This window comes from Agelaius phoeniceus, chromosome 3 (assembly GCF_051311805.1).
Source record: "Agelaius phoeniceus isolate bAgePho1 chromosome 3, bAgePho1.hap1, whole genome shotgun sequence".
NCBI lineage: Eukaryota > Metazoa > Chordata > Aves > Passeriformes > Icteridae > Agelaius > Agelaius phoeniceus.
This window is the reverse complement of record NC_135267.1, coordinates 101,927,900-101,953,941: the sequence shown is the minus strand read 5'-3', so window position 1 is coordinate 101,953,941 and position 26,042 is coordinate 101,927,900. Positions and strand designations below refer to the sequence as shown.

At 44.7% G+C, this 26,042-nt stretch overlaps 2 protein-coding genes across 4 annotated transcripts in view; both read left to right on the top strand.

Annotated features, from left to right (window-relative positions):
• COMMD1 (copper metabolism domain containing 1) overlaps positions 1-21,491 on the top strand; it is a 66,589-nt gene extending 45,098 nt beyond the window's left edge. For all 3 annotated transcript variants that reach the window (XM_054629537.2, XM_054629538.2, XM_077176011.1), the window contains exons 3-4: positions 16,688-16,835; positions 21,359-21,491. In XM_054629537.2, the coding sequence (XP_054485512.2) occupies positions 16,688-16,795 (108 nt within the window). In that variant the 3' untranslated portion in view covers positions 16,796-16,835; positions 21,359-21,491. The remainder of the gene's footprint in view (positions 1-16,687; positions 16,836-21,358) is intronic.
• Positions 1-26,042, top strand: part of B3GNT2 (UDP-GlcNAc:betaGal beta-1,3-N-acetylglucosaminyltransferase 2) — a 73,364-nt gene that overhangs the window by 26,549 nt on the left and 20,773 nt on the right. The gene's annotated exons all lie outside the window — the stretch shown is intronic.

Below are 26,042 nucleotides of genomic sequence, written 5' to 3'. Positions count from 1 at the left end.
CAGAGTCATTCATTGCCATGGCTCTCCTCATGCAGTCAGAAGTCGCACCTTCCTGGTGGCCCTTTCTCAGGAAGGGGAATCCAGAAGGAGCCTCTGCTCCCCAGCCAGACATGGTGTTTTACCACAGGGAACCAAACTCCTGAAAGGTCTGATTGTGTTTCAGGCTTTTTCTGATAACAAACCTTTAAAATCATGCTAAGGTATTGAAGCATATTTCTGAGACAGATTTTGTTTAAAGGCTGCTTCAGATTTTGCTTTCCCATCCTAAGTTGTGTTGTCCTTCACAGGAAGTGTCAAAGTGCTCAGTTATGTGCCTTGTCATGCCTGATTGTTTGCTAAAAGGAAGAGAAGAAAATACATGCTAATTTTGATTTCTTCAGCCAGAAGCCTTTGGTGTGTGTTGGGTAATTATGTCTGTTGTAAAGGTTGTGAAGGGGTTTCTTCTCCCTCAGCAAGAAACATTTCTGTATTCACTTCAAAGAGTACTGGCCTGTTGTGTCACCTGTGAAAGCATTTGTGCTGATGGCAAGTTGTCTTCTTCCCAAAGTGAAACTGTACCTCCTTCCTTTACTGTGAGCTGCTGCACTTGGTACCTCCAAGGATGGACCATTCCTCCATTCTTCAACTTCTACACCATATTTTTCCCCAACAACCCTTTTCCTACTATTGTTTTCTTTTTGCTACATCTGTTCTTCTTTCCCACTTCATGCAAAAGCACATTAATCATTAACATTTGTACCTGTGGCTGAAAAATGGCATTTGCAAAGCTGCTTTTAGCTGAGCTGTAAATATTGAGGAGCACATCCACTGGTACCTGTGGGACAGCACTTGTGAAATACTGCTGCTATTAAGTGCCCCAGGTTTGCATTTGGGGGGTAGTGGTGTGTTGCTGCATGCTCTGGGATGCTCAACCCATAAAAAACAGGCCCAAGAAATGAACAGCAGAATTAGAGAGAGAGGGGACATGACTCAAAATGAGTGTAGCACATGCTGGTATTAAGCCCCCTTCTATTTAATACAGCCCTGGGACACTGTAGCATGGGATCATCTTTTTGGAGTTGTGAAACCTGAAATATTTTGCTGTAAGTGCTGGAAACTTTGGCTGTGTCACACATGGGTGTCTCTAAATCAAAAATTTTGGTTTGGGGTTTTGTTTGGGGTTTTGTAAAGGGAGAAAAACAACCCAACAACTCTGTTTTGCCCTTCATAGCTGAAAACTAAAAAGACAGTGATTAGAGCTTTTACCTAAGACAAAAAATTAGGAAAGCTGCTTTTCTGGCCATTTTATCTCATAGCAATAAATCTCATTGAGCTGAGTGCATCTGTCCATATGGATGTGGTTATTCTGAGACTAAAGAACTTTACACAGTGCTACTGATGCTTCAGACCTAGGTGCCAGGCTCTTTTTGCTCCTGCAGTAGTTATGTTCTGGTGCGTGAATCTGTAGACATCAAATAAAACATCAAATGCCAGCCCCTCATTATTGTTAGATCAATGGGTGTTAGCTGGGGGAAAGTATGGTGATTCATTTTTTAATGAAAAGAAAATGTCTTCAAATGTTCTGTTTCTGGTCATACAGTCTCTATTCAATGTGTTGTCTTTTGAAAGTCTAATTCCAATTCTAACCACTGTGGGTTTTGTTATTTGAACTTATTTCCAGCATGAGTATCCCTCCCAGGCTATTATTTTTATATGCTTAAGACTCTTGTTTAAAATTAAAAAGTAGGTAGCTTGGAGTTTAATGCATCCAGGTCAGTAAATAAGAATAATTTTTCAACATTTCTATCTCTCCGTCCTCCCCGTCCACAGCTCCTGAAAGGGATCTCTTTTTATTGTCCCTTACAGATGAGCTTATCTCAAGTTATTATACCCATTTTAAAGGGGTGAGGGGATGGTCCAGACAGCTGTTAAATCTTCATCCTGTTCATGAATGATCCAAAGAACAGTATCCAATTCCTGGAAGCTCTAGAGCTTCGTTTTTCATTTTGACTAATTGTTTTTTGGAAATAATGAGCAGCAGTGACTTCACAAATCATGGTCTCCTGGCACCCAGATCATTAATGACTCACTGTATCTTCAGTAGCAGTTAAAAATATGCTTTTCCACACTTTGAACAAGTCTTGGTAGTTTTGCTCACAAAGGAAGTGTAATGTGTGGTGGGAGTGAGTGGAGATGTATTTCCTTATAATTTTCTATTCATGACCATTTTGAGGCACAGAATCCAAGGCAACCAAAAACTAGCAAGAAAAGAGGGGGTTGCATTAGAGGTCTGGATCAGATGAAAAATATTGTCTGAGGTGTGGTTTTTTGACATGGCCAGTGACCTTCTTGCCTCCTTCTTAATTCCTCTGCAGAGATGCAGGCAAGGACCACTTCATACTTTTGAGGCTCATCTGCAGTGGGAGCACTAAAATGAGTCCCCTGTTCTGAAAGACTTTGGCTTTTTTGGAGATTTTGTGACAGAAATGTGTCCTCAGACACATTCTTGAAGAGCAGTGCTGGGGGACAGGGGAGGGAGGTGAGTGCATTATCCCCCTGGGATAACTCTGGGAGAGGTTTCCAGCAAGGGAAATCCCTCATGACTCCTCTCAAGTGCTTCACAGGCAGCTCCGTTCTCATCCCTACTTGTTTTTTCTTGTGAGGACAAGTGGTGTAGGGCCCTTCACTGTCTGAATTGCAGGTGCATCCCTGAAGTTGCTGCTGGGGATTCACCCCTGCCTCTTTCCAGCCCAAGGTCTGTGACTGCACTCCCCTTGGATCAGCTCTTGGGAAGATGGTGTGATAGGAAAAACACAGTGAGGTTAAGAAACAGAAATCCAAATCTGATGTTGTCTGTCCCTATTTTAATTGTTTAAAATTCAGCCTGAAAATTGTAATAATCCCTTTGCAGTAGCACAGGATTCCAAGAGTGTATTCAGTGTTCCTTCTGGAAAGCACCTCTGGGATGTTTTTCAGCCAGGGTGTGTTGTTCTGGTTTTATAACACACCCAAAAAGTGTTAGATTTCTTTGTGTGACTGCCTGGCTTTCTTTAAAAGTATAGTGGAAGTTACTGTTTTGAAAGTTATTATTTTTTTGTTGCTTTATAGGTTCAGGGGATGCTCATGGTGCCTCCCCTGCTCTGCTGCCACAAAACCACAAAAATCCCAAACCACAACCAAACACTGCCACTGCATTGATTTGAAATGAGGAGTCTGTAATGTCAATTTAAGGTATTTCATCAGCATTTAATTACAGTCCTTTGTTAAGTGGCTGCATACAGAAGTAGCAGAAACCCATAAAATGGTAATGCTGAGTTCTCTTCAAGAACTTATTTATTAGGGTTCCAATCAAAGGAGGTCAGAAATTCTCTCCCTGGTTATTTCAGGAGCACCATAGTACCAATACCTTTTTCATAACTCAGGCTGATATTTTAGAAATGTCTTTACATCTCTACAGCTTGTTTCCAGAATGTTAATTGGGCCTGTGGGATGAAAGGCCATTCCAAATGTAAAGCTGCTTCCCAGCACTCTTTATCTCAGGATAATCCTTTTCTCCAAGGAAATTAAGGCACATTTTATAATATCCACTATATTACCAAGCCTATAGCAGAGCAGAGTGAATGCAGGGAACTCAGCGTTCCACCTTTTTTCCTAGAACCTTACAGCTGTTTATCAAACTTTGTTTTCAATTTCTGAGCAGGTTTGGCCCTTTTGAAAATGAAACTCCACTTCTGGCTTTGCCTCAGGCATGGAGCAGGCAGGTCCCAGGGGTGCTGTGCCTGCACAGTGTCCTGGGCTCTGCTCTCCCTGCAGATGCCTTGGCAGGCTCTGGGAATTTAATCCCAACAGTTCTGTGGTAGATACAGACAACAGCTAGCATGACTTGAACCCAGCTTTGCTAATTAATGTATGATTTTTTTTTTCTCCAGAAGGGAGATGAAATGATGCTTTTGGAGGAGCAGTCATTTGGGTTTTGTAACCCCCCCTGAGCTCTGTGTGTGTTGTAGAGGCTTGAGAAGGAAGGGAACACCAGGGGTGCAAGGGCTGGCTGGTCACTGAAAATCCCTGTTAGGCATTCAGCAGGGGGTCAGATAAAAGCAAGCTTAAAAAATGAGAGGAAATAAACCTGAGAATTGAATTATTTATTGCTGCTGCAAAATATGTGCTAACTCCTGTCTCCTAACATTAAAGAAAGATGTAATAGGCATGGAAAGGTGTAATAGGCATTAGCAGGGTCAGGAGGGACATGAAAATCCTGCAGGCAGGCAGAGAAGGCAAACAGTCATTCCCTGTTCTCACTGGCATTTTTGCCTTTACATTCAGACCCCTTTTTTCCTACTAGCCCTCAAAATAATCCAAATCTTTCCATACAGTTTCCACTACCTCCCAGCCCTTTCACAGGTAAGGGCTTAGCTTCCTAGGAGGCAGGGGGTTTGAAAAGCAAGATATTTAAACCAAAACCAGCTATTTTTATTACAATGCTGCACAGTTGTCCTGCCTTTGTTAGCACCTCTTGGCAGCCATTGGTACAAACCCCTAGGATTGGCAGGATAAAAAATCCTGTGCGGTGTTTTGATGCTTGCAACGAGCAGAAGCACATGCATTTTAGAGACACAGGTCCACTCACAGATTTTACTCTAGTTCCACTTAAGGGCAGCTGTCCAAAACCAGGCAACAGCATTTGGCATTGCACATGATCCTCCCCTTCCCTGCTTCTTTAGGAGTTGTGTAATGCTCATTTTCTCCATCTCATATCCCTGCCTGAAATCACAGCAGCATTCTGTTTTCTTTTATCTGAGAGCTGCTACATGACTTCTTCTCCCACTCCAGAGCTGCAGAGAGCAGGCAGGGGGTGATGCTGAAGACAGGAGTGGTGTCCCTGTGCCCTCCTGGCCACGGTGTGCCAGGCCAGCATGAGACCCACAAGGCAAAGTCCTTGTGCTTAGGTTGGTCTCCCAGGAGGAAATCTTTAGCCTGGTCCCAGGAATGGGGAGGAGGTGAAATACATTCTATTTCTCACAGTCCTACAGCACAGGCAGTGGCCTTACATCTGCCAAGGGGAGCCAGTCACAAATGGGACATTTTCCTGATGCAGGAGAAGCAGATTTACCACAAGGGGACACGTGCCCACTCTGCTGGAGGCTGGTGCCCAAACTCTGCGTGCAGGCCCAAAAAGACAGGTGGAGAATTAAAAAAATGCACAGAAAATAAAGCTGCTGTTGTGGAGAATAAAAAACCAAAGAGATTTCACCTCTGCTTCAAAGGCACAGAAAGCTAAATGAGCCATTCACATCATCTCCATTTTCCTCAGGAGAAGTGGTTAAGGTCTTTTATTGCCTTCTTCTCCCTTCGTTCACCATGAGATGAAAAAAGAGACAACTAATTAAATATCTGCTGTGGAAGAGCTGAAGCCTTTCTTTGCAGAGGTGTCTTTGATTCTTATGTGTTTATTTTCCTATTCAGTTTTCATATGCTGAGTGGATTGCTTATTAATTGTTAAATGACTGCTGTGCAACTCAGTTATGGAAATGATTTCTACTTCAGTACCACTTGCCCTTGATCGAGCATGTTAGGTCAACCAAAATTAGATAACTTCTCTTCAAACCTTTTGTCTTTCTGGAAAAAAATATGGTTCAAACATGATGCCTGTCAAGAGGACTATGAAGTTCCAACCTTAAAACAATCCTTGTGGCCAAGCTGGTTTGGGGATTAAATTGAGAATTGGTGTCCTGATCTGTCCTGATGAGACCTTTAAACAGATTAATCCAGGTGTGGGGTTGAGTGTAGGCTCTATTGCCCACATTCATTTCTAGAAGGAATTGTGAAATCACAGATTGAATAAAACAAAGTTGTGATTTTAACTGAGGCAAGGAGAGCTGTGTGGGCAGAGCAGGCAGTCCCTTGGCTGCAGTGAGATTCTGCTCAGGCAGAAATGTCCTCCCACGCTCGTCCCTTCAGGGTTGCACCTCCAGCTTCAGCTTTCACTGTGAGCCTTTGCTTTTCACCTTACACAAGAAAAGAGGCTGAAAAAAAAGAAAAAGGAGTTATGTATTATGCAGCAAATAATACCAAGGACATGTTCTGTGGTTAAAAAAAAAAAAAAGGCAAAGAAAAATGCAAATTTGGAGCTTTTCCTATATTTTCAGAAGAGAGCTGTATTCCTCTGGTGTCTCCCTGCTGGCACATAATGCTGATATTTCTGTGCATTTGATCTGAAGGTCACTGAGGTCAGTGCAGAGATTCTCAGTATCTTCAGCAGACTTAGCACCACACTGAGCAGGAGCTGCTGTTGTGCTGATAAATCCGGGTGTGATGCCTGTCCCCAGGCTGTGGAACAGCAAGAGCAGCAGTGCTGGAGGGGCTGTAAACCAGGCTGGACTCTGAACACGTGGCTGCCCCCTTTGCTGTGGGAGGTTTCTCATGGGGAATTGAAAGACAGCAGTTTGCATTCTAAAAGTAATGAGGAAAAATACATAAAATTATTTAGACTGTTTTTTTTTTTTTAATTTGGCTTTTTTGTCCCCTTGTAAGTTCACACACTCAAATTGCAGAAAAGAAACAAATATAGTTGTTTTGGTCCCACTGAGGAGACGTGTTTGCAGTGGCCACAGAACTCTGAGTAGATCCTTTTGTCCTGGTAAGTTCTATTTTCAGATCATTGGAAAGGTTACGGATAAATGCTGTAAAAGCAGCAAAAATAAAAAGCCTGTTTGGTCTGACTGCTTTGTCTTGTTAAATATTTTAAGAAGGAAAGCCCAGCTGAATGCATGCTGGACTGCAGGCATATTTTCAAGCCTTTGGTACCCTGTCTATGTATTTTTAGATGAGCAGTTCTGCCCAAATGCCAGTGACTTTTTACCATCCGTTTCAAGGTGTGTTTGCTTGGAATTCCAGATGCATGGGATCATTGTGCCAGGGCCAGAGGGTTAATGTTTCTGGGAGGAGATGGGGATGCTGCTGGGGGTGTGTGTGCCTGTCTTGTGCCAGCCCTGTCTCTCCCTTCTCTGATGGTAAAATGCCCTGGAGTGCCTGGCATTGCTGCTTGCTGTGAACAGGGCCAGGAGAGAAGGGCTCAAACAGCTGCCCTTCAAAAATTATTTCTGAAAAATGCTAGTTTGTGGGCACAAAACATATTTGCTGTAGCTGGGTCATGCTGGTCCCAGAGCTTAGGTGAAGAACATAGGGACTTTTTAAAATGGGGCTTTTTGAGGGCATTACCAGTTGCTATTAAGGCACATAAATCAGCAGAGGGTTTGCATGGCCTTTACTCACTACTTGCAAAACTTGCAGCAACCAAAATAAACACCTTTGTACTTTTAGTTCAGCTCTGGGTGTTGAAGCATTTCAGCAAGAGGAGCCACCTACCCCTCATGTGCTCTTGTTTCAGGCAATCCAAGTGCCTTTCAGGCCACAGGGCAAATGTGCAGGGTTCAGAAAGGAGCAGAAAGGAGGGTTTTAAACATATCTTATTCCAAAATGCTGTTTCAGAGTAATTCTAATATTTGGTCTCTTCTCTGAGAAAACCAGTTATGGCCTTGACTGAAGACTGATTGGAGAGGAAAAGCCAAGATCCTCTGGCCTTTGCCATCAACAGGAGCCAGCATTGTCTGCTCTCATGGAAAATCAATTGTTTTAGGGTTACAGTACTGGTGATGAAGAGGGAGACAGGAACTTGGTGTGGTGGTCAAAGAATCTGAATTTATTGTGAAGTACAAATGCTTATATAGTATTTTAGGAAAGCTATTAATGTTTTACTACAATGGTTGGGTTAATCATCACTTAAACTTATACATTTTAAACATCTCTTGCTTGCAGTAGTCCTGATGTCATTTTCTTTTTTTCTGGTAAGTCAGTCTGATTGAATCTTGTGGCATTCTTGATTTAATCCTCAAAGTTCTGTTTGCTATTGCCAAGGCATCCTGTTATCAAATATCTTATGCTAACCAGGTCCAAAGTCCATCATCTGTCTTGTGTCCTAATATCCCAGTATTACAGAACCATAGAATGATTTGGCTTGGAAGAGGATATTCATTTCTACTCAGCTTTTATATTTGAGCAGGACATTAATGGATTCCTGAGTCATTTATATAACACACAAACATGAAAGAGCTTTGGAGGAGCAAGAGTGATCTGTCTTGGGGCTGCTAACCAAATTATTCAGCCTGCAAGCCAGCAGCACTCTCAGCCAGAAAATGCCAGAAAATCCCAATTCACACAGCCTCCTAAAGGTCAGGAATTCTCTGCTCAGGTTTTTAGTGCATTCTTTAACTGTGGGATTATTTCTAAATGCAGGTTACTTTAACTGTGTTGATTGGTTTGGTATAAAATAATTCTTACCTCCCTGAGTTCATTCCTGTTTTCCTGGTATTATTTATTGCAGTAACAGAGAGGAATGTGGTTGACACTGATTTGATGAAATAAAAAGTTACATTCAAAGCACAGAAATTTCCTTGTGTCCTTAGGAGTTAACCAAGTTCCTGGTCTTGGGGTTACCCTGTTACAAAAACATGCCCCAGTGGCAGGGAGGGTTTGATGCTGTGATAGGGTACTTGCTGAAACATTTAAGAAAATGGTAAATAATAACATAAAGTTGTTGAAACTTTATTCTGAGAAAGTGTGGGGGGTGGTTATGATAATGAGTGATGTTTGATTTTAATTTTTTTGCCATGCTGAATGATTCCCATGTTAGGTAATAGGTAGATGTAAATTTAATGAAAATTAATTCCAGATCTAAAGAATGTTCTCACTAGAAAAGCTGGATTTAGTGTAAAAGCAGAAGATGCATCAGTAAGGACTCTTTTTCTTAGACTAATTTCACACTGCAATTAAGAGCTACAAGACTGAAAAAACAAAGGCTAGCCTAGTTATTGGGACATGAAACATGTCTAGGGAAAGCTGTACACTGATATTTCAGCTCCATGAGCAGCCTTAAAAACACCAACCAAACAAAACACTGCACAAGAAAACAAGGACAGCTGTCAAACAAGGTAGAAAAATGTAGATCATAAGTGAGGAAGGGCATTTGACCTCTAAGGTTCCCTGCAGAGGACTCTCAGAGGAGAGCACCTCACCTTGCAGTGGTTCCACTGAGAGACTCTGTTAGTGGAGAGCTGACACAGCAGGCAGGGCTTGAATAAGTGATGATGGAGCTTTCTCATCACTGGTACCCTTGTGAGAGAGCCTGATGCCCTGCCAGAAATAGAGGGTTTAAATAGTTTTTATGTAGTTTTCCATGTAATATATATAACTGTATAAACGACATATGTATATATATGTATATATTCTTATATAGTTATATATAGTTTTTATTTTAAATTTATTTTTAATACATGTTTTGTTTCAAATCTCACACTGAAACAAAGGTAATTTAATTTTTTTTATGTTGGCTTTATGTGCTTCCGTGTACAGTTTGATGAAGCTTGCAGATATCACTGGGTTTGTTTGGTTTTGTTTTGTTTTGTTTTTTTTTTCCTTTTAAAACTTCTTCATGCATTTCTTAGTTAATGATTTTAGCTCTGCTTACACCTTTGTTTAAATAGCAGCTGGCTCAAGACCCAGGCAGAGTTGCATACCGGGTCAGCAAGACAGTGTCATTAGCCTAAGCAGGTTAATTGATTTATTTGGTATGCCATCACACCTACTTACCTCAAGCCAGTCAAGCAGCAGAGGAAAAAAGCTCCTGTTAAAGATTAAACATTCCACAAGCACTGTTTTAGGGTTTGAAAGAGCTGGAGCTCAGCTGTGCTTTCAAAGATGCTGGAATTCAAATGGGAACATTTGGTGTGCTTTCTTTGACAAAACAGTGTCTGGCGGGCAGAGAGGGGTCAGAGGAGTGAGTGCTTTTGCAATATTTTTTAGAAACAGTTCAGATACAGAGAGGTTTCACTTTTCATTCCTGCAGCAGGAGTTAGATCACAACACTTTCTGTTCCCCTGTCTCAATTCCATTCCTATCTCAGAAGACAGAAGTTCTGGCAGTGCCTTTGGCTGGGATTGCCCAGCCCTGTGTTTAGTGGCCCTCAGCTATGACCTGCTTACATGGTCAGTGTTTCAGTATTTCCCATGCCAGCCTGGATCCTTCCCCAGATTGCTTTGCACATATCCAAGATCAAGACTATGAGGGAAAAAATACTTTTGAGGTTTTTCCTTAAATATATTTTTTTCTTTTTTTTTTTTTCTTTTTTCTTTTTTTTTTTTTTTAAATTTTTTAATAGGAAGTTCTGTAATGCAGGGGGCAGGAGGGTTTTGAGGAAAAAAGCAAGTGGTAAACAATGGAAATAGTAAGCTCAAGGTGACTGCAGAGTCAGAAAGGTGCCTCTTGATGCCCTCATGAAAAAAGAATTGCCTTAAAAGTTTAGGATACTCTGAACACCTCAAGGTAGAGTTTTTGTCCAACAGCTCAATTCCAAGAGGATTTAGCCTAAGCTGAGCATGTTCCAGAGTGCAGGTGCAGCATTGTACAGTCAAACATCCACCACTCCTCAGTGAGGGAGAGCCATAAAGGGTTTTCTGTTCTGTGAAGCTCCTGTGACTGCAGCAGATTTTGTGGGGTAGCCTGAGCCTCAGGTAGCTGAAGGTGTTGGAGGAACCAGGTGAGCAGGCTTAGCAAACAGCAATCGATCTGGTGAGGCCACACAAAAAGTCACAGGCATGACCTTGCTTGGAGTCATCCATAAATGAGAATGAAATCTGCATTTTGTCAGCATAACCAGGTCCTTTTTTGTGCATTGTGTTGGCTCCAGCAGAACTGTGGCTTTTATAACCTTTCCTTTCTGACCACAGCAAGCTGCCCTCAGCACTGCAATGTTTGCCTCCCCTGATCAGCCAAGCTCTGAGGGACATCCCCAGGGGAGGAGCAGTGTCCTCCCAGCATCTGAAGCTGTGTAAGCACTGGGTGAACAGAAATCAGGGATCACTCATCCCAAACCTGGGCTGGACATCCTGCACTTGTCCATTGCCAGCTTGCACATTGTGGTGGGAGGGTTTTGAGGGGAGCAGTGGATAGGAAACCCCTGGAGTGATGGGTCTGTGCAGGGGCAGCACTCAGGGTGGGATGTGGGGAATGCATAAGGTCAGAAACCAAAGACAGTGTCATTTTTTTAAAAAGTTAAAAAGAGAGAAATTGGAAGGTCTACAGAAACCAGTGGAAGTTAATATCACCAGAGCCATACAAGAAGAGGCTTTCATAAAAGTATTGTCCTTTTTTCTTGTTAATTAGTAAGAATCATGTTATTCTTGTTAGCTCTTTAATGTGAAATGTATAAAAGCTACAGAGTATGTTAACTTCTAATTAGTTATACTGATTAAATTATGGTTTGGCTTTGTTTTTCTTCAACACTTCCTGAAAAGAAAGCTGCACCTCCAAAAGGCACAGGGAGCAGCAGGTTAAAGCTGCATCCAGAAATGCTCATTTTTCATGTAAGATATAAAATATGAGGTAGAATATTTTCAGGAGGCTGATAATGTAAAAGGAATGACATTACATTTGCTATGCAGTATCAGGGATCTACTTTTATCCTTTGGAATTGTTCCATTTTCTGCAATCCTTAATCTGCTTAATCTGTGATATTACAGGCTTGATGTTACATTAAAAGTATTAAAAATCTGCAATCGAGTTAACTTTTTTTTTTAAGGGGATGTAATAATAATTTGCTTAAGAGGTTCCTGGTTCATGTAATACCAAAATAATGGAGAATTAAAAGGCTCTCACAGTTACATATATTTGTGCTTTATTTTATGCAGTATTATGGAAATGAATTACACTTTACATTAGAGTTTTTGAAGGGCATGATTGTAGATCACTAGCAAAAATAGCTCTAAATTGAATTAAAAATAATGAACTTAGTATTGTCAGATATGTGGGAGTGTGAAATCAATGGATTGCAATCCGTTGCATTTTTTGTGGAATTATCAAGATTTTGCTGTCATTATCATATGCCCCAGTACATCTTGCAGAATATTAATGAATATAAAAATAACTCCAGAAGTTCGCAGTGGGATCACGATTGATGCAATGTGATGGAAGAATCGATGCAGCATCTCACACTTTCGTCATTCTGCATTGGTTTGGGGCAACTTTTTGTGGTTTTATTTTCTTTTTACCATCTATCAGATGTCCCTAAGACAAGAATCGAAATGGCAAAAACAAATTGCTCTCATAAACTTCTGACATGAAATATTTCCACCCAGTGGAACTATCCAGTTTAATGTCCTATAAGTGTGATTTTTGAAGAAGGAAATGCAAGCTAAAATCCAAGGTTTTTCTTCTTTTTGGACCATTCATGCAAGGTGGATGTAATGTATTGTGACATTCCTGCAGCAGATGTTTGAGTGAAAGAGGGGATGGGAGAGAGCTCTGCACATGTGACAGGACAGAACCCTCTGACCCAGGCAGCCCTGGGGAGTCACCTGGGAATGGTGAGCACCAGGGAGAGGCCACCCAGAGAAAGGTTTGGAAGCAAGTTTATAGTGCAGGGGTGAATTTATCAGGGTTTATTTTCTGCCATTGGGCAGCACAGTGCCGAATTCCCACAGTGATGAGTAAGGATAGTCTGCAGTGAAGGAAGGCTTCTGTGATAGAGCTTGGCAGCATCATTGCAAAAATGACTTCTGGATGTGCCTTTTCCAAGGAAAATGTGTCCTTGCACCGTTAATAAGTGTCTAATTTCCATTTTGAATTTCTGGTTATGTTGAGATTTTGGGGGGCAGGGGCTGTGGTGTTTAATTTCTTTTCTCTTGCCTTTTTTGGTATTGGGGAGGGCATTTGGATTTTTTTTAATATCCTCTTCCCCCCTCCCCATCTTATTTTCTTTTTTTCTTTTTCTTTTTTTAAATTAAGATTTGCATTTGTGTGCCATGCAAGCCTGTGAGCAGGTACTGGCTCAGGCAAAACCTGCTCTGGTGCTGAGCCATGAGGATGGAGGCTCACAGCTGACCATTACTGACCAGTGAACCTCATGGACCTGCTGGGATGAGTCCAAAGGAGAGTGATGAAGATGTTGCCAGGGCTGCAGCACCTCAGCCAGGCTGAGACACTTTGGGTTGTTCAGCATGGAGAAGACTCTGGAGAGAACTTAGAGCCCCTTCCAGTACCTAAAGGAGGCTCCAAGAGAGCTGGAGAGGGACTCTGGACACAGTCATGGAGTGACAGGACAAGGGGAATGGTTTTAAACTAAAAGAGTCAGTTTAGGGTAAATGTTGGGAAGAAATTCTTGACTGAGGGTGGTGAGGCACAGCCTCCCCAGAGAAGTTGTGGATGCCTCATCCCTGGAAGTGTTCAAAGCTGGGTTGGATGGGGCTTGGAGCAACCTGGTCTAGTGGAAGATGTCCCTGCCTGGGGATGAGCTTTAAGGTCCCTTCCAACCCAAGCCATCCTGTGATTCTGAGATTGATTTTCCTGCTGAAATACAATTACACTTATGACTTGGGATAATATTTACAGGATAGTCCCTGCAGGTGTTTTATTGGAATAGTATTTACATGGAATTAGCAAATTTGGAGGAAGTGGGAGAGTTGACATTACCGGATAAACCAGGCTTTTTGGCAACAGCAGGTTATACCTAAGCCCCTGCAGGTGTTTTCTTTTACTCCAGAGAAGCAATCTCTTAACACTTCTTTGCAAAATTGGACAAAAAAATATCAGCAGTAGATTTATTCTGAAACGAGTAGTTTGTCTTTTGTGCGTAGTCAATGCCTTGGAAGCAAAATGACATTTGTTTGCGCCCGTGGGTGTTGCTGTGGGAGCTGATGTGCTGTGAATTCCCGGGCACGTTCGCTCTGTGCTGGCTCCGAGTCCCGGCTCGGCGGTGTCTTGGGGACCAGCTCCTTGTTTTATGTCTTGGGGACCAGCTCCTTGTTTTAATTATCCCCCACCGCCTTTGGTGTTTCAGCCTAATTTGCTGCTAATGGGAACGCTCCGATATTCATCTGTGCTAACACATCTCTGGTTTAACCGGAGCCCTGCACTTGGGTACGAGCCAAGCCCAAAATGTCCAAAATGGCAGCACTTCTGAACTCATCTACTTTTTGATTGGAAGTCTGACTGTTGTTTTTTTTTTTTTCTGTTTTTTTGTTGTTTGTTTTTTTTTTTTTTTGGCTCTGTTCATCAAAAAAAATTGGGGAGGCCGAAAATGAATGATGTGGGTTCTTAATCACAACGAAAGGTACCGGGCTGTCTTGAAAGCAAGTTTTGGTGACATTACAGATTGAGTTTTTACATATGCAACGGGAAGCTAAATCTTTAAAACATCCTACTCTAAGGCAAAACCTAAAATTATAGAAGAGAATAAGATCTCTTATGGAGCAGTGTGATTGCATTGGCTGGCAGGCTCTGCAGAGCCCATGGCTGCACTGCGTGCTCCAAAAGGATCGCACCCAAACCCCTCCAATCCTCCCTCCTGCCCCGGGAAGAGGCTGCCTGGGTACCCAAGGCCAGGAGCGCTCGGCTGGCTGGCTGTGTTTGCACACAGGCACCCGAAGCTGATGCTTTCGCTCTGTCTGAAGAGCTTTCCTGGTAATTCAAGCTGGGATAATTCCTTTACAAAGAACCTCTAATGATCTTACAAGCACCGCAGTCGAGTTGAGGTGGCTTCTAAGAGTGGGTCTGGCGCCTTGGCTGGTGGCTTTGAAATGCTCAGTGTTTTTGTAGGATCCTCCAAATCAAGGGGAAATTAATATGAATGCAATGATACGCGAATTCTGAGGGGTTCCTTTCTCTTGTTCTAATGTAGTGGCTAAAACTTAGAAATATAACGTGTATAAAAGTTGCTAGAAAGCATTTTAAATAGGTGACCAAAGTGATACAATAGAGAACAATCGTAATTTTTTTAAGTTTTCAATTTGTGAGGGTTGGTTTTCTAAAAATACATGGGGTTTGTAAGTATAGTTGCTGAGACAGAAAAAGTCGTGCTTCTTTTAGTCTCTCATATAAATATTTTTGCAGCACTTTGTTGTTGCAGCTCCTCGAAAACCCGATTCAAGGCTGGGGGCAGTTTGTGTTTCTTGGATGTTTTGTTTTGCAGCTCCTTTTTATAGCCCGGGCTCGGGAGAGAAAGGGGAGGAGGGGTGGGAAAGCGTGGAGGGACAAAGCCAAGGCGGCTGCAGGAAATGCGCATCCTTTCCCACACCTTCCTCAGGGCACCGAGCTCGGCTTCCCAGCCTGAAGCTGAAGCCCCGGTTCCAGCCCGGGCAGCAGCAGTGCTGGGCTTCAGGACTTCGAGTCCGTGACTGGTTTTGGTTTTGCTTAACTCCAAGGGGGCTGGATTATTTTTTAGCAGTAGGAAGGATCAGAAGGGATGCCTTGTTTCCTGCTGAGGATGAGCAGGGATACCATTTGTCCTGCTCCTGGAGGATGCCTTAGGAAAGGAATAAGGATTTCTGCATTTCATGGCTCCATCTTATTTTTTGTTCTTCTTATTTTTTGTTTTTCATGGGGGAGATAAACTAATGAAGCATTAAATAAAACTGAAACTGAGTTCTGAGCAGCCTGGTTTACAGCCCTCTTGGGTCAGGTTTTAGGTTGGTGCACATGAGAGTGGATAACCAGACACCATCCAGCCCACATGGGAGAGTTTAGCTGCAGTATAGCTAAAAGAATGTTTCCTGAGTGCACTTACACTTGTACCAAGTGGCAGTGTCTTTGTGTAATCAAAGAGTTCTGTGTAATCAAAGTGTTTTGTTTTGATCAACTTACATTCCTTTTGACTAACAAAACCCGAAGAGGGGAACAAAAAAAAAAAAAAGTACTCCTTATGTTTAGGCTCAGGGAAAAACATCTCCTCCAGAAGTATGCACTTCCATCTCCTCCTGTCCACTCACATTCCCCTGTGATTAAGCCATGAAATCAGCTTTAGCAGATCTCAAAGGTTTCATGGGCAGCCCTGGCCTGATTAAATCTGTGGATGGGCTCACATGACTCGGGGTGCAGAGTTGTGGCTGGAAGGCCTGAGGAGTCACCAGGAGCTTGGCCTTGGAGGTCATCCCATGGAGGACCAGGTCCCTGCACAGCACGGCACTGCCACTCCTTCCCAAAGGTCAGGACAGAGACCAGCCCCTGGCTGGAGCACACGTGGAGCAAAGAGAGGTCAGGTTACAGAGAGCTCTTGTCGGATCTCGTCTGTGAAAGGAGACTTGAAATGTGTTACAAATACTGGGATTATTTTGGGCTGGTGAGAAAAGCTGCTCCTCCTGCAGGAGCTGTTGTGTGAAAGCCTGCTCTGGACTTTTCTAGTCAGGTCTGGAAAAGCAAGGATGCTAGAACTGGGGAGATCCAGCAGGAGCTGAAGAGGCGTTGGCTCTGCAGTCCCACTTTGCAGCAGTTGCTCAGGGTAGGCTGATGCTGTCTGCCTCTGCTGGTGTTCATGCAGAATGGTTCACTCAGCAAGGATCTGGGTCTCCTCAAAGCCTCAGGGGTTAACCCATGGATTGCTTGAGATCTGACTTTTCCAGTGCTTCCTAATCAAGGAATGCTCTGAGACATACTCCAGGATTTTGTTCACACTTTCTTATTCAGCCTCCTGCAAACACATCTGCCTCAGGCAGATCCCACCTGGATTTTTATCACTGATACAAATTAGTGCTCCTAATCAGACAGGAAAATGCAAGAAAGTCCATTGACAAATGGAGTTAAGCTGTCAAATTCCTCACCAAACTTCTGCACAGGGATCAAACATAATTGTTTTTCTCAAATATTGTTCTCTCTTCTTTTGTAGGAATCGGAGTTTCTCTGCCTGGAGTTTGATGAGGCCAAGGTGAGCCAGATGCTGAAGAAACTGTCAGAAATAGAGGAGAGTATGACTTTGTTGACTCAGACTACTTAATCAAATAAAGAGATTGCAACTTACAAAAAAATGACCCTTGGTACGTTTTCATAAATCCTATTTCAGCACATAAAATAGGGGGTGCTGGTTAAATCCAGATTATAACCCCAATAATGGGCTAAATCACATTGTGAAGCTTTCTCATCCCCTCCTCCCAACCTGTTTTCCAAGGCAGCAGCAACACTGTTTGCACAAAGCTTTGCATAATCAGGCCTTGGGGTGTAGTACACTTTTCTCTTTATCTCCTCAGTCACTTCTGGAGTCTTCCAGATGCTGCAGATGCTGGGCTGGATGAACAGCAAAGGTAAATTGGCCAGTTGTGGCAGAGGGGAAATGAGCAGAAGAAACAGGCAGATTAGGGGAAACTCATGTTTATGCTTCCAAACCATGGACTTCATAGGACAAATCCACCTCTGTGAGCTCTGTCTGCTCAGAGTTAAAACCCAGGGAAGCAGATTGAAGTGCAGGGAGTTCAGGGAGCAGAGGCACAAACACACCTCTCTGTAGCTGTGAGCTCTGTGCTGCCAGGGATTCAATGGTTCCCAAGGGCTGGCCAAGCTGGCTGCAGAAGGCAGGGGACAATCAGGGGAGCATCTCCTGGGCAATGGGAGGTGCTGGTTTTCCAAAAGGAACAATCCTGCATGTGCAGAGCACCTGATCCAGCTATTTGCTGGATGGTGCCTTCAAAGTGTGGGATCAATGATCCTCATGGGTCCCTTCCAGCTGTGGATGATTCAAGAGGTCTCCAGGCAATGGTGACCAAAGGTGACAGAGCTCCAGGAGTGTTTGGACAATGCTCCCAGGCACGGGGTGGGATTTTGGGGTGTCTGTGCAGGGTCTGGATGATCCTCATGGGTCCCTTGCCACTCTGGGTAGTCTGTAATTCAGGAGGTCAGGGAGGGTTTGGGCAATGCTCTGGGATTGGGGGGAAAAATTTGTGGTGACCTGTGCTGGGCCAGAAGCTGGACTGTGATCCTGATGGGTCCCTTCCAGTTCTGGATGATTCAAGAGGTCAGGGAGAGGTTGGACAACACTCTCAGGTGTTGGGATTTAGGATTTTTGGGACTCAAAGATTGTTGTGGGTCCCTTCCCACCTCACGGAGCATTTGGAGAAGACTCTCAGGGACAGGGTGGGATTTTGGGGTGTCTGTACAGGGTCTGATCCGCTTCCCCAAAGACAATCCAGCCTCATCATCTTCTGGCTCTTGGGCCGTAGTGGTGCAGCCCTGGCACGGAGCTGCACGCTGTGTTTGAGGGGCCAGTGCTTTGTCAGAACACAGCTGAACTTGGCTGCTCTCAGTCCTGCTTTTCATGGCTTGGTTTGACCTGAGAAAGCCTCAGATGGAACCCAAGGTTTCTAAGTGCATCCAGCTCAGCTCGGAATGTGGGTAAAGGAAAACTCCCTAAGGCAGCCCCGAGGCCTTATCAGTAAAACACTTGTGTGAGTGAAGAAATCTGCCAGAGGCAGGTCAGGGGTACAGGATCTGCACTGCCTGGATGGCTCCTGGCTGTTGCAGTGCCTACATCTGTGCTGGAACACCCAGCTGCAGAGCAGCTGCTGCCCCTGTGCTGGCAGAGGCTCCCGGAAGGGTTTTCAGTTCCCTGTGTTTCCCTTCAGGGCTGTGACCTTGCCAGCCTGGTCACAGCAGATGTCCCACACACTGAACTGGCTCAGCAGGAGCTGAGCCTGGGCAGGCCAGCACTTGGACAGAACAGGATGGAAGGATCTCCTTCCAGCAGAGCTGCCTGGTGGTCCCTAAAAAGGTGACAATGCTGGCTCCTGCTTTGCTCTGTCACTTGACTGGAAGGTGTGTACACACATTTGGTTGGAGGCTACATTGCTTCTTACCATTTTATATTTGTTTCATAAGCAACCTCCTCCTGAGCTAAAATTACATTGAGGGCTTGTACCAATATAGAGATGACAACATGAAATGTTCTCGTGCCATAGCTAAAGCACTCCTCATCTCTTCTCCTTGAGAAGTTATTGCTTGTGGAGTTGCCAGATTGCACTTGGATATGAAATCTCTTCAGAGCAAGGGAAGGGCACCTTTTCCCATCTGCCTGGTCAGAAGGGGAAACATCCCTCCAGCCAATTTGTGTCTCTGCACAGGGAATTAACATTTCCTTTGCTGTGCCTGTCCCACTGCTGCCTTTTCTCTTGCAGCCTCCTGGTTCTGACCTCTCATCTCATGGAGCCCCCAGCATCTCTGTTACCCAGCTGCCTTCAGCTGATCCTTGTCAGAGGAGCTGGGCTGTAACCACAAACTGCTCCTCGTGCTGATCCCTGAGTCACTGGCTGCAGCACTGCTGTGAAATGAGCGCTTTGTGATTCTCTGAGCTTTCTGTTGCCTTTTTCAACTCAGTTCATTCAAGTGCTTTCTGCGTTTTAGGACATATTTAAAAAAAAAATATCAGGGTCAGGGAAGGATCATGATCTTAAGTAGCTTGCACTGTGTCAAACATACTTATTGTTTTATTTTAACATGGTCAGAGGATAGGAAAATGTGCTATAAATGGAAATTAAAGAGAAACAAACTGGGAACAGATGTCAGGAAGTATTATTTCATGCAAAGAATAATAAATTTGTGGAATGGCTAACAAGGCAAAGAGGCTGAGGCAGAAAGTCTAGGGGACATTTAAGAAATAATTGGATACTTTCTTAGTTGAGGTCTGAAGTGGTATGTTTTTATGGGTGGTTGCTTCTCTCTCTTCCTAATCTTCCCTCCCCTGGATACCTAACAGTCCTCATTTTGTTCTTGGTGGATCTTTCTAAACTACTGTGCAAAACAAAAAAAGAAAAAAAAGCACTGAGTGTGTTGAGGACCACACTGCTCAGTCCTTGGTAGTCACTGGGCAGCAAAATTGTTGCTGCTTCACCAAGTTTGATGTGGCAGGGGAGGGGATGCTGTGCTTCCCAATGCTGTAATCCTCAGCTGCTGCTGGGACACGAGGGCAGGTTTGCTCCTTGGCAGGGCTGTGCCTTCCTGCTGAGGTGGTTTCTGTGTGTGTACACCCACCTGCCCCTGCCTGCAGTGTTCCAGCCTGTGGCCACTTCTGGCTGAACCTGGAGGGGACAAAGCCTGCAGTGCCACTCTGCTTTGCTTCCTTGAGTGAAAGGCACGAGCACCCATGGCTTCTGTTGGGATGTCACTTGCTATCCGTGGTCCTGCTAAATATCTCTGTGGTGCTGGCACATGACAGCTCCTGTACAGGAGAGATTTCATAAATCCTCCTCCCAAGCCCAGATGTAATCCAGACTCATCCTGAATGCATGGCCAGGCAATTCCTGCACTGGCTGGGGCCACACGTGGCCGCTGGAATCCTGCATGGATCCAGCTGAGCAGACATCCCAGCGCAGCCCTCTTGGCCACTGGGGCTCACCCGTCTTTGGAGACCACTGTGGTTCCAGCTCCTTTGCCCATCTGCTAAGCCAGGCCAGCAGTGTGGCACCAGGCCTCCTCCTCTTCCTCCTTCCTCCCGGGAAACAGGCAGGCGTCACTTCACAGCAAGGGAACGAGCGGCCCAGCACGGCCAGAGCGGGAAAGGGAGGGAGGGAGGGAGGGAGAAGCAGCGGGAAGAAGGGCCGAAGGAGGGAGTGCCCCCTGAGGGAGGCTTTCCTGCCCACTCCTCAAAGGCAGCCAGGGCTGGAGCAGGGACAGGACTCCTGCCAGGCTCCAGTGTCCTTAGGCTGAGGAAGCTGTCCCCGCAGCGGCACCGCTGCTCTCGGCTTTGCTGGCAGACCCTGGGGCTGGGGCACGCTTGGTTCCCACTGGGGGCTGGGTTTGATCCTGCCTGTCCCGCGGTGGCTGCTGAGCAGGGCCAGCCCCGGAGTCAGCAGCACTTGGCTGCTGCCCCGCTGTGAAAAATGAGTATTTTATGATTGGCTTTTCGCAAATATTCAAATGAATATTATATGTGTTGTGTTAGAAAGTAATGCTAAAACTAATGCTACTTAATTCTCTTAAGTAGTGTGTTAAATATAGTTTTAGATTATAAAAAAATGTTCAAATAGAAACTATGCTATGTAGGATACAGCCACATGCTATGTAGATAGCAGCCACAGGACACCTAAATCTTTCAGAGAAAAAGAATTTATTGCTCTCTTATCAGAAGAAACTTCTTCCCGCCTCCAAGGCGCTGTTAGGAGGAGGAGGAGGAAGTTGACGATGACCAGAGAGAATCCTGTGTTTGAATGGAATTTATGCATCATGTATGAGGTGTATGAATATGCAACAGGCTGTTGTTTTTAAGGGTTAATTCTCTGTTAACGTGTGTCCTTTTTCGGGCTCGTGCTGCCCAGAAAGAGGTACCCAGATGTCTGTAACTCTTTGTATCTATTGTCTCATATTGTCCTAATCTAAATTGCCCAAATTATTATTACTCTAATTGTATTGCTATTTTTATAACCATTTTATTACTATTAAACTTTAAAAATTTTAAAAAAAGTGATTGGCACTTTTCACAATGATACACTTATTTTATGTTGGTGTTGATTTGCTTTCCGATTATTCAGGTTGCTTAGTCTCTCCTTTTTTTTTTTTTAATTTTTTTTTCTTACAGGCCCTTTTGCAAGTGTAAATAACAGTGTGTATGCTCTCATTGTGTTTCATACAATGGGAAGGATTCTGCAGGAGCCCATAATCTCCACATCTTACTGTGCTTGGACTTTTTAATAAACTCATTGATATTTTGAGAGATTTTTTTTCTGTGGGTTAATTCTTAGCTACTTATTGAATGCTCACCATTTTTCAGAGGAGGTTTCCTGATTTAAGTATTTACTGACCATTTGTAGGTGTGCAAGTATCTGAGAAGTTTTACCCTGAGGCTCTCACTAGTCATAGATTGCTCGCAGAAATGTTTTCTTCTGGGCAGTTTCAACAGTTTATTCATTCATTCCAAATATTTATGAAGAGGTCCTCAGTGCTGGGGACAGAGGGAGCCTTTTGAATAAGGGGAATGCAGTGGTCCTGTAGCAGCAGCCACTGATGACTTTTTAATGTGTTGTGTTTCATGTGGCTTGAGACTGGAAAAACAGGCGAGGGCTCCTTGCCTTGAAGCTGGGCCTGTTAAAATCCTCCTCAAAAATTATTCCCAAATCCCAGGGAAGTGTGGCTGGGGGTGTCATGGTGTCATTTAATCCAATGTGGAGGCTAGAGCTGTGCTCCTGGGTCTCCCTCACTGTGCTGTGGGGGGGGGTAAAGATGCCACCACAGGGGGACAGGCAGCTGTCACCATCAGTGCACCTCCCCTCAGTGCACCAAAATCCAGCTGTTTCCATCCATCCAGGTCACACTGGTTCAGCCAATCTTTGCCAAAGCTGTGGAAGAGGCCCCCATCTCCTCAAAAAGCACACGCAACACCAAAGATGCCTTTTCCCAGTAGTGTGAATCTTGTGGGTGATTCTCCAGGGCCACAGAAGTCCCAGAGGACACGGTGTGTGTCACCTCCCATGGAGAGGTGGCAAGAGGGACACAGCTGCAGCCTCACCTCTGAACTGCCAGTGCCCTTGGAAAGTGTTATTTTGGGATATCACCTGAGCTTCTTGTACAAGCACAAAATTGTGGCTGGTGCTGTGGAGCTTCCCACCAGGTGTGATGGCACTGACCAACCCCAAGCTCAAGTCCCCAAATGCTTTGCCCTTCCTCCTTCCTTTTAATGGTAGAAAGGCAGATCTTCCAGTGCAAGAATTTGCAGGAAAACAGGTTTGAAGGCATGTCAGGGGAGGAGATCCCACCTAGAGGTTTTGACCCTGGTGCAATTGCAGGGTTATTGCAGCAATGGGAGGTCCCTGAAATGGGGAGCTGGCAGAGGGCATCTGTGAGCAAGGAGGTACAAGAGAGATTTCCCCAAAGATGTTTTCCCGTTTATTATTCTCTCTGCACACAGGTGACTTGGTACTTGCATTTTAATTGCCTTAGTGGCCAGCAGCACTGGAACTCCAGCTCTCAGCCATTAGCTGTTGTAATGGGATGGTATTGGAGAATACATAAAAACAGGTAATTGCATAAATGGCATTTTTTGATGCCAGCAAGTGCCTCAGACCCTCGAGGAGTGACATTTTACAGGAGTGGATGGGAGAAAAACAGCAATTGCAGCACAAACCCCAAATCCATAGTGTTTCTGAGAGGAGCCTGGAAGGCAGCAATCATCTCCTGAGTTTTCTGGCCAGTTGGCAGCCCTGGCTGAACACAGCACTGCTGGGAAGCTATATAGTGCATTTCAGTAATTAGTGGCACTTTTTCTGCCTGGCAAATCAAACCTCGCGGGGCATGAGAGCCTTCATGGCGTCTCTGCTCTTGGCAGCAAAAGGGACAAATAAGCAAAGCCACCTCAGGAGTGGATGGGTGGCCCAGGCAGAGAGAGAGACAGAGACAGAGAGAGATAGAGAAAGAGAGAGGTGTCTGCTTGATCCCAGCCACCTGCATGTGGCTCAGGGCTCTCCCTGCACTCACAGAACACAGCAGTCACCCCACCACCCTCTGAAAAACATGTGGTGGCCTCCTCCAGGCATCTCCCTAAAATAAACTCACTCCTGCAGAACCTCAGAACAAATCTGCATTTTTCTGTGGCTGAGGAACAAGGTGTGTAGAGTTAAATCCCTGCACCAAGATCCTGTGAGGCAATGGCATGCAGAAGTACAAGGTTAAAAAAATGCCTCTAGAACCAGTGGCTGGGAACTGTAAATACCTTCCAGGCAGTCCTTAGGCACATCAGGAGATGAGCAAGCAAAGCAACTGGAATTTATAAACTTGTATAATTAATTATTCTTTGCAAGGAGAACAAACATTCCCATGTTCCAGCTCTCTTAGAGCCTTTGACAATTGGGCTCCTTTCTGTAAATAATGTTATGTAAGTTTATACATTTCAGTTAGTGCTTGTTCTAGCCTCTTCACAGCCCAAGGATGTTTTCACTCCAGTTTATTATTTCAGCTGTGGACAGATCATTTTGCCCTGGTGCATCTATAATGGGATTTAAATTAAGATGCTTGCAAGCAGTGTAACAGTAGTGAAATAGTGTCTGGAAAACATTGGTACATACCCAGGGAGAACGAAAGACAGAAATAAGCTTTACATTGCAGCACTGGGCAAAGTCTGCTCCCTTCCCCGCCGGGCAGGGCAGGATTCCTCCAGTGCTGTACCCGGGCTGCATTGCAGGGCTGCTGGGGACGTGGTGTAATGGCCATGGATGCTTTTATTCCAGAGCACGGGAGCACCTTTGAGTCATCCAACAGCCCTGTAACTGCAGCGTGCTGCAATCAGAGCTGGCTGAAATGCTAAACCCCAACGGCTTAATCTCCAGCCATTCCAAATTAGTACAGCTCCATTAACACCAGAGGACTATTTGCATGGGGGAGGATAAATGTGTACAGGATCAGGCACAAAACCTGCAGTGATTCTGTTCTTGGGGCAGTGGTTTACTGATTTACAAGGCTAGATCTCATCTCTGCTGGTTTCTGAAGTTTCATTTATTCATAGTGAGCACATCCATGTCAGGGGGGTTTCTCCATCAAGCAGAATAGGGAAAACCCTTCATCAAGCAGCATAGGGAAAACCCTTCATCTACTTCAATAATGTTGCTGATCCCAGTCCCTAATGCTCCTGCATGTATCTTCCCTCCATGTCATTCTTCAGTAACTTGTGGCTATGAGGGTGGATATTAAAACTTGTTATGTGGATTATTTAATTTCCCTTTGTCCTATCTTTTATTTCTGAATTATTATTTATTATATTGTTTATTATCTGCAGATCCTACAATAACAGGAGAAAACCTTTGTGATCTCCTCCTTTGATCTATTGTAATTCTGATGCACTGGGGGCCACATCCTGCACCCAGGTGGTCTGGGCAGTAACAAGTGTGCCTAAGTCAGCACTGAGGCATAGCAAACAGCCTGTGGACTCTGGGGTGGCTTTTAGGAGCACAAATCCACCTGAAATGGTTACAGGAGAACAATGGCAGGTCTTGGGGGAAACCAGGTGAGTCATGAGTGCCTGGCTGGCGGAAGAAGCCATTGGCAGCAGGATGGTGCAGGACAGGGAGCTGGGAGTGAGGCCCCAGGGTGGGCACCAGCATGCTGCACAGGTCCCTGCACCCAGGGCTTGTAACTTCTCTCCTGACAGAGAACCCACAGGGCTGGCACAAATTCCCTTCTGGAGAGAGACTCATGAGTGCCTTGGAGGGTGCTCCAGAACAGCCCAGGTAGGTCCCACCCCAACACTGCCACCATATAAATGAGCCCAAGCACTTTCTTCACCCTGGTTTTGGTGACCCTTCTGCTCCTGCCACCCAAAGAAGGGGCCCTCAGCCAGGAGCAGCAGCCCCAGGCCTGATGGCACAGTGCCTCTGCCACTGGTGTGCAGCTCCTATTTCACTGTGGGAGCAGCTGTGCCCAAAGCTGAGAGCTTTGCCCAGGGCTGGGAGTGTCTTGGCAAATCTCCTGCACACGGTGTTGGCACAGCTTCCTTTGCCACCCAGAATCAGCCAGCCTGGAAGCCAGCACCCTCCCAGGACTGGTTTTAACTGGAGTTACCCAAGCTGGCACTGTGACAGTCCAAGGGAGTCTCATCCAGGAGGTGCCTGAAATCAAGATGGTTTGGAAAAATCTAAGTGACATGTGAGGACTGGCAGTTTTCCCTCATCTGGGATTTTGCTGTGCTTAAAACTGCATCTGCTAAAAAGTAAAAGCCAGGCAGAAGGGGTTTAGCTGAAGTGGGTCCAGTACACTTTTTTCTAGGTGTAAACAAAAGAGAAAAGTGACTTTGGCTCTTCACATTTTAAGAGTCTTGGCTGGAGCTTTTCCAGTTCTGCAGCTCTTCAGGTCTTGCTGCAAAATGCAGTGTGATGCCTCTGAACAGAGGTAAGGAAAGGTGCAAGGAGCTCATGTTTCCAGGACACAAAAAAAGATGGCTTGTATAGAGCAGGTGCCTTTTTTGTTTTTTGCAAAATAATTATTGTCCAGTTTCTGCTACTATAGAAATTGAATTTCAAGTGGATTCTTCTCCATCCTCTGGCATCCTGCACTCTGCACTGCTGTGTCTGCCTTGTGTCTGCAAGGAAAAGGAGCCTCACATGGAGGCAAAGAGTGTTAGTTACTGCAGCCTGTGTCTGAAAAAGGCAGGTACGTCCTTCCAGAGCAGAGAAACTGATTTGAATCCGAGCAGCTCAGGAGTAATTATTCTTGGCAAATGTGAATCAATACCAGCACAGTGCAGCTCTGCCCACAGCTTGCAAATGGCAGCACACAGC